Here is a 13,216-nt window from a genome sequence, read left to right on the forward strand (position 1 = left end):
AGAGTAATCTGACTTCCATGGTTACAAGGAGACATATAGGGCCAGGGAACTGGGAATTGTTTAAGTGATGGAGAACATCAGAAGAGTCACAAATGTAGGGAGAAAGAAAGCCTCAATAGAAAGAAAGCATAAAAATATATGATTCACAGTAGTGAGCCATTCGGCCCCTCGAGTCTGCTCCACCATTCAATAAGATTGTGGCTGATCTGATTTTCACCTCCACTCCATATTCCACCTGTCCTTGATAACCTGTGACTCCCTTGTTAGTCACGAATGTATCTACCTTAAAATTATTTAATGAACCTGTTTCCATTGCTCTCCGGGGAGCGAGCTCCAAAGATTGACAACCTCTGAGAATTTTATTTTTTTCTCTACTCAGTCTTAAATCCCCTTACTTTTAAACTGTGTCTCCTGGTTCTAGTTCCTTCCACAAAGGAAGCATCCTTTCAGTATTTCAATATTTACCCTGTCAAGTCCCTCAGGATATTATATGTTTCTCTAAGATCATCTCTCAATCTTCTAAACCTCAATGGCTACAGGCCCAGCCTGTCAAACTTTTCCCCGTAAGACAACTTTTGTGCGCCCTTCCCATCCCCATGTATGAGTCAAGTGCATGTTCTCAGACCTGCTTGTAACTTTTCTTAAATAAGACCAAAACTACACTGTACTCCAGATATGGTCTTACCAGCGCCCTGTGCAATTCCAGCAAAATATTCCTATCTTTTTATGTATGAGTGGTATGTTTAGGATTGGGTGACCACCAGGATGGAGGTTGTGTGGCGAAGATTTCCAGAGGACATTGAGGTCAGTTACAGTCCTGTAAACAATAGCTTGATGTTATGTGGCAGAGTCATGGTGTAGAGGGAGGGTAGAAGGAAGTGACGGAGTCAGCATTCGGTCTCTGCTAAGTAGAGGTCGGTATGCCAAACAACAGCACCACCCTTGTCAGCAGGTTTGATGACCATGTCAGGGTTGGACCTGAGGTAGCAGAATGCAGCAAGCTCAGAAGAGGATTGGTTGGATTGACTGAGGGGGGAGGGGAGTAGAGAGGGTAAAAACAAAACAAAGAAGGGGCCCAGATGGGGGAGAATTTTGGAGACTGGTGGAAGAATGTGGTATGGGAAGGGAAGGCATCTATGCAAAGAAGTGAAGGTAATTGAAGTGAGCTCTGTCGTATCAAGCGCAATACGTTGAGATGAGTGTGTTCAGAGAATGAAATGGAGGCCTTTACTAATGACAGATGTTTCATGGTTGGGCCCTTTGTCCTCTACCGATTATTCCTCCCTATCATGTTAGATGGGGCTCACGCGCTTGGTCAGTCTGTTTCATGTATTTCTACTCTTGCCTCTTCCCTTTCCTCCAAGAACCATGATAGGTTTCCCTTGTCCCCTTCCACCCCCACTATCCTCTGCATGCAACAGATCATTCACTACAATTACCATCACCTCCAGCATGATGCTCCCACCAAATACATTTCCCCTGCCTTCCCTTTCAGCATTCCCTCTGCAATACCCTGGCTTACTCCTCAATCACACCGAACACCCACACATTCCTACGGCACCAATAGCTGCCTTTTTATCTCCACCCTCCTCCCCTTTCCCTGTTCAAGGGGCAAACTCCTCCTCCTAGGTGAAATACCAATTTTCTTGTCCTTCTTTCAATTGAGTATACCATATTCCCTGCTTACAAGATTATCTATTTTTGGGAAGACCAAATGCAAACTTGGGTGATCGCTTTTCAAGCACCTCTGTTCAGTTCATAAGTGTGACCCTGAGTTAGAACATAGAACATTACAGCGCAGCACAGGCCCTTCGGCCCTCGATGTTGCGCCGACCTGTGAAACCACTCTAAAGCCCACCTACACTATTCCTTATCGTCCATATGTCTATCCAATGACCATTTGAATGCCCTTAGTGTTGGCGAGTCCACTACTGTTGCAGGCAGGGCATTCCACGCCCTTACTACTCTGAGTAAAGAACCTACCTCTGACATCTGTCCTATATCTATCTCCCCTCAATTTAAAGCTATGTCCCCTCGTGCTAGACATCACCATTCGAGGAAAAAAGCTCTCACTGTCCACCCTATCTAATCCTCTGATCATCTTGTATGCCTCAATTAAGTCACCTCTTAACCTTCTTCTCTCTAACGAAAACAGCCTCAAGTCCCTCAGCCTTTCCTCATAAGATCTTCCCTCCATACCAGGCAACATTCTGGTAAATCTCCTCTGCACCCTTTCCAATGCTTCCACATCCTTCCTATAATGCGGTGACCAGAATTGCACGCAATACTCCAAATGCGGCCGCACCAGAGTGTTGTACAGCTGCAACATGACCTCATGGCTCCGAAACTCAATCCCTCTACCAATAAAAGAGTTCCAGGTCAACTTGTCATTTTGATTCTCCACCTTTTGTGTATGGCCTGCCTCAGTGTTCTAATGAAGCTCAATGCAAGCTCGAGGCTGACTGGACACAAAATACCATGGATGCTGGAGATCTGAAATTAAAACTGAAAAAGCTCGACAAACTCGGGTCAGGCAGCACATGTGGAGAGAGAAACAGAGTTTACGTCCATATGGCATAAGAGGAGTAAGAGAGGTAGAAATGTGATGGTTTTATACTGTTGATGAGAAGGGTTAGAGAAAAATAGGTCAGGAATATGTGAAAGCTCAGGAGAAATTTGACAAAGTTGTCATGGACAAAAGACAAAGGGAGTGTTAATGGTAGTGCTGAAATTAAATTGGGTGTCAATAGTGGCGTAAAGGTCAGATAGTAGAAGGTGTTGATAGTAAAATCAGGGTCCATACTCTCTGAAAGGAAAACATAAGAACAATTTACTGACTGGCTCTGTGGGGCGAGGGAGAGAAAGAAATATCAAAGTGGAGGACAGAGTTCATGATCTGAAGTTGTTGAACTCTGTGTTAAGTTGCAAGGGCTGTAAGGTGCTTAATCGGAAGATTCGGTGCTGTTCCTCCAGTTCGCATTGGGCTTCACTGGAACATTGTAGCAGACCAAGGATAGAAATGTGGGTTGAGAGCAAAATTATGAATTGAAATGGCAAATGACAGAAATGATTTGGAGATGCCAGCGTTGGACTGGGGTGAGCACGGTAAGACGTCTTACAATACCAGGTTAAAGTCCAACAGGTTTGTTTCAAATCACAAACTTTTGGAGCACAGCTCCTTCCTCAGGTGAATGAAGAGGTGGGTTCCAGAAACATATATATAGACAAAGTCAAAGATGCAAGATGATACTTTGAATGAGGGTCTTTGCAGGTAATTAAGTCTTTACAGGTCCAGATGGAGCAACTGGAGAGAGGTGTAAATTGTCTCAAGCCAGGATAGTTGGTAGGATTTCGCAAGCCCAGGCCAGATGGTGGGGACTGAATGTAACACAACATGAAATGAAATGAAATGAAAATCGCTTATGAATCCAAGGTCCCAGTTGAGGCCAGCTATCAATTTTGCTCGGCGATTCTGTGCTGTCACGCGTCCTGAAGGCCGCCTTGGAGAACGCTTACCTGAAGATCGGAGGTTGAATGCCCTTGACTGCTGAAGTGTTCCCCGACTGGAAGGGAAATTTCCTGCCTGGTGATTGTCACGCGATGTCCGTTCATCCATTGTTGCAGCGTCTGCATGGTCTCGCCAATGTACCACGCCTCGGGACAGCCTTTCCTGCAGTGTATGAGATGGGGGTCATGCTTGTGGACTGAGCGAAGGTGTTCCACATAAAGCAGTCACCCAGTCTGCATTTAGTCTCCCCAGTATCGAGGAGACTGCATTGGGAGCAGCAAATACAATAGGCTATATTGAAAGAAGTGCAAGTGATTGCTGCTTCACTAGGAAGAAGAGTTGGGGCCTTGGAAAGTGAGTGGGGAGGAGGTAAAGGGAAAGATGTTCCACCTCCTGTAATTGCATAGAACAGTGCTGCGATTGGGGGTGACGGAGTGGACCAGGATGTCAGAGGGAATCGGCCCCAATGGAATGCCTACAGGGTAGTTGAGCGGAAGATTTGTTTGGTGGTATTGATGTCTCCAATTTTAGGTTGTAACTACTCCCATTTTGTGCATTTTACCTTCACCGGTTGTCTTTCTGTCTCCTTATTTCCATTGGTTTTACTTTCAGATGGCAGCTATTCATGATACTGTTATTCATGCTACCTCGTGACGCATCGTTTATTTGTTTACTTGTCCCATTTTCATTCCCTATTGGCATCATGCAAGCTTCTGTCTTTCCTGTCCTCACTTTATTTCCCTTTTGTTCTTCTCACCCCACATTTCCCCTGCTGACAATCTATTACACTTTTAACTTTACCCAGTACTAATGTGAGGTCACAGAATTAAAATCTGAATTCAGTTTCTCTACATATACTCCAAGACCGGCTGACTATTTCCAGCATTTTCTATTTTTAAACCTAAATTACTGTACACCTTGTTGAAGTTGTGCATTGTTAAAATATTCAGTAACAAAGATGTGACTGAAACAGCTGGACAACAAAATGTGGTATTTGAGGATCATAATCACCATTTAATCTAGCCTTTCAAATCTAATTTACATTAAACTTTGACTATAGAATCATCAGACCATTTACTTTGATCACTAAATATGTCAGGGTTTATTATATTAGAAAAAACTTGCCTGCAACATTTTTATTTGTATACCATATGCAACTTCATTTGTAGTTGACATATTTCAAGGTTATAATATGTTCATTTGTGTAGAATTCACTGTACGTTTCTTCGTGGATTCTCGCATTCTTCAACACACCGTAGATGTCTTGACCTGATGTAAGTGTGATAAAGTGTGCATGTCAGATAAGCTCATAACTTACAAATTTTATTTTTCTTGTGTGAAGTACTTATGATCTCTTAATGCAAAATGTATTTCTATTTGAAAGTATATACATATTTTGTCAAGCATTTATATGTTAAAACATTCAGAGATATGCAAATATGATTAGCCAGGAATGCATTCTGTACTTTTCATTTTCAAATTTTAATTAATTATAATTGAATGTTCCTATTCCAGACCCAGTCAGCAGGAAACACACTCCAGAAACATAAATCATCTTCATCATTCACACCATTTATAGATCCCAGATTATTGCAAATATCCCCATCTAGTGGGACCACTATATCTTCCATGGGTAAGTGATAACATTTGTCATAATACAAGGTTTTGTGAGAATCTTGTGACTGTAATTCATTTTTGAAGGAAATGTAATTGTACAATTTTGCTGTAACACTCATCCTAAAGACCTTGGATACATCCATTGTTCTCCAATAGGTTTGGACAAATGAAAGATACTTCAAGGAGTCTTGATATACTAATAAGAATTATGGGGTGTAGAAAGGGCAGTGAGGCTACTATTTCTAGACTGCTCTAGTGAAAGAGTAGAGGCACAATGGACTGAATGGATGCCTCTTGTACTGTATTAAGCCACCCTTCAATACCAGTCCATCTGCTTACCATTTAGGTGAATTTTAATCCCCATTCTTGCATCTAAATTGCACTACTTAGCTTTATCTTTTACATTGAACATTTTACATCTACAATTTACCTGTGTCCTCCTGCAGTTTTCAGCCGTCCTTGTCATAACCTAACATACCTGTAATTGGGTGTAATAGGATCATAAAAATAGAAAAGCAGAATATTTTTAAAAGGTGAGAAACTTGAAAGTGTTGATGTTCAAAGAGTGTTGGATATGATTGTACAAGGAATGTAGGAAGTTTAATCCAAGGACATCAAACAATTAGGAAGGCAAACAGCATGGTGACCTTTATTGGGGGGGTGAATTGGAGTACAAAAATAACAAGTCCTGCTCCTATGGTAGGATTTTAGTGAGACTCGATCTGGAATACTGTGTGCAGTGTTGGTCTCCCCATTTAAGACAGGATATACTTGCTTTGGAGGCGGCACAATGGGAGGCGATCTAATTGAAACATTCAAAATCCTGAAGCGGCTATATTTTTCACTAATTCATGGTATGTGGGCATCGCTGGCAAGGACAGCATTTATTGCCCACCCCTAATTGTCCTTGAGAGGTTGGTGGTGAGTTGCCTTCTTGAATTGCCGACGGTGTAGATACACTAACAGTGCTGTTAGGAAAGGAGTTCCATGATTTGGACCCAGCGACAGTAAAGGAACGGTGATATATATATATTTTTTTAAATTTAGAGTATCCAATTAAGGGGCAATTTAGGGTGGCCAATCCACCTAACCTGCACATCTTTTGGGTTGTGGGGGTGAAACCCACGCAGACACGGCGAGAATGTGCAAACTCCACACAGACAGTGACCCAGGGCCGGGATTCAAACCCGGGTCCTCAGCGCCATAGTCCCAGTGCTAACCACTGCGCCGCCGCGCTGCCCCTGATATATTTCTAAGTCCGGATTGAGAGTGACTTGGAGGGGAGCTTCCAATTGGTGGTGTTCCCATGTTTCTGCTACCATTGACCTTCTAGATGGTTGTGGTTTGGGAGTTGCTGTCTAAGGTGCCTTGCTAACTTTCTGCAGTGCACCTTTTAGATAGTATACACTGCCGCCATTGTGCATTGGTGGTGGAGGGAGTGAATGTTTGTGGATGGGATCCCAATCAAGCTGGCTGCTTTGTCCTGGATGCTGTCAAACCTCTTCAGTGTTGTTGGAGCTGCACTCAATCCCAGCGAGAGAGTGTTCTGTTACACTCCCATCTTGTGTCTTGTAGATGATGAACAGGCTTTGGGGAGTCAGGAGATGAGTTACTTGCCTCAGGATTCTTAGCCCCTAACCTGCTTTTGTAGCCACAGTATTTACATGGCTAGTCCAGTTCAGTTACTGGTCAATGGCAACCCCTCGGTGTTGATAGGGTGAACGTTGCGCGATTCCTTCCACTGAGGCACAGCCTGAGGATAAGGGGCCAATCATTTAGAGATGAGGCTAGGAGAGATTATTGGCTGGATTCTTCCGCCCCGTCTGCTGCAAGATCGCCATGGGCGGGACATGGACCATGAAAAGGTCCAGTGACCTTGGGTGGGAATTTACGGTCACTGGGCAGGTCCGACCAGAGAATCCGGCCCTATTTCACTCAAATGGTGGTGAATCTTTGTAATTCTCTATCCTAGAGGGTTATGGATGCTCCGTTGTTAAATGTATTTAAGGCTGAGATGGACAGACTTTGAGCTTCAGAGAATCAACGATATGGGAAACAGGCAGGAAAGTGCAGCTGAAACACGGATCAGCCCTGATCTTAATAAATGGCTCGATGGGCCGTTTAGTCTACTCCGACTCTTATTTCTTGTGACCATCGTATCTCAGCACAGAATGGGCACATCCAGCTTGTTGTACCTCTGCCAGCACTTTGAAATAATTATCCATTTCAGTTCCATATCCCAGCTTTCTCCCCGTCGACCCTGAAAATTTGTACTGTTCAATTGCCTTCGGAAAGTTCGTAAAGAATCTGTTTCCACAGCACACGCATTTCAGATCTTAACTGTCTGAGGGGTGGGGTTGGAGTGCGGGGGGGAGGGGGGAGGAGAGAATGCCCTTATTTTCCCTGGTCCTTTTGCCAGCTATTTGTTAATATTATCTTTTGTTATCCACCCACTTGCCAGAAGAAGTAATTTCTAATTTCTCTAAATCTTCTGCTTTTGAGAACAATTCAGCTGCCCCAAATTCTCCATATAACTGAAGTGTGAAACCCCTGGTATCATCTTGGTAGGCCTTGTCTGTTTGTTTCTGAGCCTTGCCACCCTCCCTACAGTGTTGTATCTAGAATTGTGCACACTACTCTCCTAACTACAATCATTTATAAAGGTTTAGCAATTAATTGTTATCGCATTCAGTGCCCTTGCCTACAAAGCCAAGACATTGTTAAATGTCTTATCAGTGTATCCTAAAACCTCAAAGATTTGTGAATATATAGATATATTATATAATATATATGTTCCCGAACAGGACTCGAAACATTTTAATACAAGAAAGTATCTTGCAATTGTTTTCCAACCATCTTTATCAAAATGGTCATCTTCTCCTTGATCACATCGCCATTATCAACAGCTTTATGAAAATTCATATAATTGCAGTTCCTTTCCTTTATTCAATTAGTTGTGCAAGGCTGGTTGACTGTGACTTGCCTGCTAGAAATCAAGGCTGAATTGATGAACTCCTGTTTCTCCAAGTGCTGAATAACTTCTTACTGTATTAGAAATATTTTACCAACTGAATTATGCCTGTTCAGTATTGCCTTGTTTTTGTGTCGTTATGATCAGGAGAGTGATATGTGCCACTCACAAATGCCCAAGCGCAGTTTTCCTTTCCACAGAATTTTAGAAACTCCGAGTCGAGGCCTCTCATTTCCTTGCTAGTTTAGTCAGGAAACTTGGATGTAAGCCACTGGGCTTCCTTCATTCATCTATCTGATATGAATGCTATTACTGGGATTTTAAAGGGACTCCGAAATATAGACCACAAAAGGTCATATGACCTAGTTCAGTAAAACCAGAAGAAATGCATGCCTTGCGCTTAAGGAAGGTGAATTCAAAACTAATTTGAAATATCAGTAAGACACTGGTTAATCTTGGAACCAGCTCCCTCAACAGCTTTATTACCTATTCCAGTCTCTTTTTGAGCAATTAAAATTCTCTGTGATTGTAATATTGTTCACATACATACCTATTAATTTATATTCGCTCAGATCGTCTGGTCTCTGGATTGTTGGAACCTGTATATACCCTCAAGATATACCTTACTTCAGGACCCTGAAACTCAGAGTTGGATATTTTTTCAGAGACTTTTGCAGTTTTCCAATCTGCTGGGACTTTCCCAGAATCCTGGCAATTTTGGAAGGTTATAACCAATGCATCCACTAACTCTGCAGCCACTTCTTTTAAGAACTGAGGATGCAGGTCATCAGGTTCAGGGGACCTGCCAGTCTTTAGTCTTCTTAGCACTTGATTTTTAGTGATCGGGATTGTTTTAAAGTATCCCTTTTTCCTCTTAGTCAACCCTGATTTATATTTTTCACCTGACAGCATTTCTAAAACCTTTTTGTTGCAATCTAATTAATATTTATTTTTAGCACAAAGAATAGCTTTTGAACAATAAGCTGCATCAAATAATTATCTCTGTCATTTTGCCACACTTAACCAATTTCATCACATCATTCATCCCTCCTATGCCAACTCCTCTGACCAATGCCACCCCTGTCCAATGCCATTCTGGGTTCCCATGCTATCCTCTTCATGCCATCCAACCACTTTGCTTCCACCCCTCCCCCCCCATGTCTTGCTCTTGCCATCCCACTCCGTCTCATGGGGGGAAAAAATCTCTTCATCCAGGGTAGCATTGTTGTTGGGTTCTCTTGCCATATACTGTTTTTGTTCTCTACAACCATCCCCTCACCCAGACACCACCACGACTAACAGCCTTACATGCATCATGTGCATCAAACCTCTGCTTGTCGTATGCATCTCTGTGTATACTAGGCACTGCTCCACAGCAGATGTGTCCCTTAAAGCAACTAATCAGAGCAGTCTGGATGGACAATTACTGAGTAGTATAATAGATGCTTTCTGTATTTAAATTTGGATCTTAGTTTGCTACTCTAAAAATGATACCACCATGGTTTGTGTAATCCCAGTGGCAGTAAAATGGAGTTGGGGCATTGTCAGTCGTAGCTATTGTCCATTTGAAGATAACAGTAGATTAGGGATATCGCCAAGTTTTGGTTTACATGCTTTCGTATTGGTGATATGGGGTCAGTATTAGAACCTATAATAGACCTGCTCAATAGTTAATGAAGTAATACCAAGATGATCACCTTTACAATCAATGTCAGAATCCATTAGAAGCTCATCTTATCCCTGTCACCTCAAAAGATTTGAAATCCTGTCACAACAGTGGCCTGCATCTCCGGTGGTAACCTGCTCCAGTCTTGTCTTTTCCCCTTCAGTTGCTCGGAATTTCAATGAACAACATGACTCGGGAATAACATAGAAAATAGGAGCAGGCGTAGGCCATTCAAGTGTGTTCTGCTATTCATTATGATCACGGCTGATCATCCAACTCAGAAACCAGATCCTGCATTTTCCCCCCATATCAAAGAACAGCACAGGAGCAGGCCCTTCGGCCTTCCAATCCTAGGGCGATCATGATGCCTGTCTACAGTAAAACCTTCTGCATTTCCAGGGTCCGTACCATTCTATTCCCATCCTATTTCTATATTTGTCAAGATGCTTCTTAAACGGTGCTATCATACCTGTTTCTACCACCTACCCTGATAGCTCCACAGGCACACTCCAACTCCTGTGTAAAAAGAAACTTGCCTCGCACATCTCCTCTAAATTTTGCTCCTCGCATCTTAAACCTATGTCCCCTAATAATTGGCTTTTCCACCCTGGGAAAAGCTTCTGACTCACCATTCTGTCCATGTCACTCATAATTTTGTAAACTTCTATCAGGTCGTCTCTCAAGCTCCTTCGATCCAGTGAAAACAATCCGAGCTTATCCAACTTCTCCTTAGAGCTTATACCTTCCAGACCAGGCAGCAAACTGGTAAACTTCTTCTCTGCTCTCTCCAAATCCATTGACTGTGTGCAACCAGAACTGTACGCAATACTCCGCAAGTGTAGCCTCACTAAGGTTCTGTACAGCTGCAGCATGACTTTTCAATTTTTGTACTCAATGCCCTGACCGATAAAGGCAAGTACGATGTATGCCTTCTTGACTATCTTATCCACCTGCGTTGCCACTTTCAGCAATCTGTGGACCCGGATGCCCAGATCGCTCTGTCAATACTCTTAAGGGTTCTGCCATTTACTGTATACTTCCCACGTGTATTAGACCTTCCAAATTCATTACTTCACATTTATCCGGATTCAGCTCCATCTGCCATTTCTCTGCCCGAGGCTCCAACCAATCTGTATCCTGCTGAATCCTCTGACGATCCTCATCACTACCCGCAACTCCACCAACCTTTGTATCATCCGCAAACTTACTAATCAGACCGGTTACTCCAAATCGTTCATATATACTACAAACACAAAAAAGTCCCAGCACCAATCCCTGCGGAACACCATGAGTCACGACCCTCCATTCAGAAAAGCACCCTTCCACTGCTACCCTCTGTCTTCTATGACCGAGCCAGTTTTGTATCAATCTTGCCAATTCACCTCTGATCCCGTGAGTTCACCTTTTGTACCAGTCTGCCATGAGGGACCTTGTCAAAGGCTTTACTGAAATCCATGTAAACAACGTCCACAACAATATCCTTTGATCCTTTTAGCCTCGAAAGATATATCTAACTCCTACTTGAAAACATACAATATTTTAGCCTCAACTGCTTTCTGTGGTAACGAATTCCCCAGGCTCACCTCTCTCTGGGTGAAGAAATTCCTCCTCATCTCAGTCCTAAATGGTTACGCCGTGTTCTCAGACTGACCCCTGGTTCTGGGCTCCTCCGCCATCGGGAGCATGCTTTCTGCATCTACCCAGTCTAGTCCTATTAGAGTTTTGTAAGTTTCTATGAGATCCCCCTCCCACACTTCTAAACCCCAGTGAATATAACCCTAACCGACTCAATCTCTCCTCGTACGTTAGTTCCGCCATCTCAGGAATCAGTCTGGTAAACCGTCGTTGCATTCCTTCCAGAGCAAGAACAGCCTTCCTCGGATAAGGAGACCAAAACTGCACACACTATTCCAGGTGGGGTCTTACCAAGGCCCTGTATAAGAATACATGAGGTGGTTTCCCTTGTGTGTTTAAAGGAAATGCAAGTTCTCCTCCCGAAAGGTCTCTTTAATGTCTCTCAAAGTTCTTGCTTTTCCACCATCATTGTCAAAAGAGTACTGGTTTCACTAGTGGCCATGGTTTGTAACCATGAGCATGGGATCTTTACCTGGGCAGGGATAGTCAGCCCGTGAGGTCTCAAATGACCTACATCTGTTACCCCCTTACCGTACAAAAGGGCTTTCAATCAGCCAGGTTAACTCCAGCTGCAGTTAATCAGAATGGCCACTGAGATCTGTAAACAGCATTACATTGGTGGCAGTTAATTGTCATTATAGTGGTGAATTGGCTACCCCAAGAATGCAAAATCTTATGTCAATTGATATCCAGTCCATTGTATGATATTAAAAAAAATAATGATCTCTTAGCTAATTCAAAGACCAAACATGCAATAACAAAACACAAAAGAAAATTACTACGGATGCTAGAATCCGAAAGCAAAATAGAAAATACTGGACAATCTGAGCAGGTCTGACGGCATCTGTGGAGAGAGAAGGGAGCTAACATTTTGAGTCTGGAGGACTCTTACTTGCCTGCAGAAGTGTAGTGTTTCATCTTGTACTTAAAAAACTGGCTAAGGAGAAGAGAACTTACTATATTACATTCCAACTTTTAGCCCCGAGGATGAAAGTGATTTAACACTTTCCACTGATGCACCAAAAACTGCTACACAAATCACTGATGGTGTGATATTGGGGGGGAGATGCAGCCAATTGAACTTTCCATCGTTTTCTTTAAACTGAAATTCTCAATTTCTTTGCAACATTCAGCCTGGCAACTCAACAGAGAACTCCTGCAATGCACCAATGCCAGAGAATTTGGAAAGCAGCCAGTTCTGTGACAAAAACTTCTGGTTGTGATTTGAACACTCAGCTGCTTAAGCTCGTGGTCTGGCAGTATTAAAGATATGAGAAAATTATCAATACAACACACATAGTGTTATATTCACTTTGGGTTTGTCAGTATAATTTATGTGGAGGTATGAATGGATACCATGTTGAACTGATTTGGAACTCTGATGTTTGTCTTTTCCAGTTGTTTTTTCTTGTGATCAAATTAGACCAGAGTCGATGAAGCAAGATCCAAGCAGAAAAGGATCTGTTGTCAATGTAAATCCAACAAATATAAGGCCACAAAGTGACACACCTGAAATCCGCAAGTACAAGAAGAGATTCAACTCAGAGATTCTTTGTGCTGCTTTATGGGGCAAGTTCTTTTCACTTAACTGTCCATTAGTACTTGTACATTAAAGTGTCAAAATACAATTTAATGTAAGATTGTGTGTGAATAATGAAGTCCACATTGCCCATCAGACTAGTCATTTTATCTGAGTTTTATTTAGAGTACCCAATTCATTTTTTCCAATTAAGGGGCAATTTTAGTGTGTCCAATCCACCTAGCCGGCGCGTCTTTTGGGTTGTGGGGGCGAAACCCATGCAAACACGGGGAGAATGTG

At 42.6% G+C, this 13,216-nt stretch overlaps 1 protein-coding gene across 5 annotated transcripts in view; it reads left to right on the forward strand.

Annotated features, from left to right (window-relative positions):
• Positions 1-13,216, forward strand: part of LOC140391768 (mitogen-activated protein kinase kinase kinase kinase 4) — a 525,483-nt gene that overhangs the window by 455,333 nt on the left and 56,934 nt on the right. For all 5 annotated transcript variants that reach the window (XM_072476624.1, XM_072476619.1, XM_072476621.1 and 2 more), the window contains 2 exons: positions 5,024-5,141; positions 12,796-12,966. In XM_072476624.1, coding sequence (XP_072332725.1) covers positions 5,024-5,141; positions 12,796-12,966 — 289 coding nt within the window. The remainder of the gene's footprint in view (positions 1-5,023; positions 5,142-12,795; positions 12,967-13,216) is intronic.

The sequence above is a fragment of the Scyliorhinus torazame genome, chromosome 15 (assembly GCF_047496885.1).
Source record: "Scyliorhinus torazame isolate Kashiwa2021f chromosome 15, sScyTor2.1, whole genome shotgun sequence".
NCBI lineage: Eukaryota > Metazoa > Chordata > Chondrichthyes > Carcharhiniformes > Scyliorhinidae > Scyliorhinus > Scyliorhinus torazame.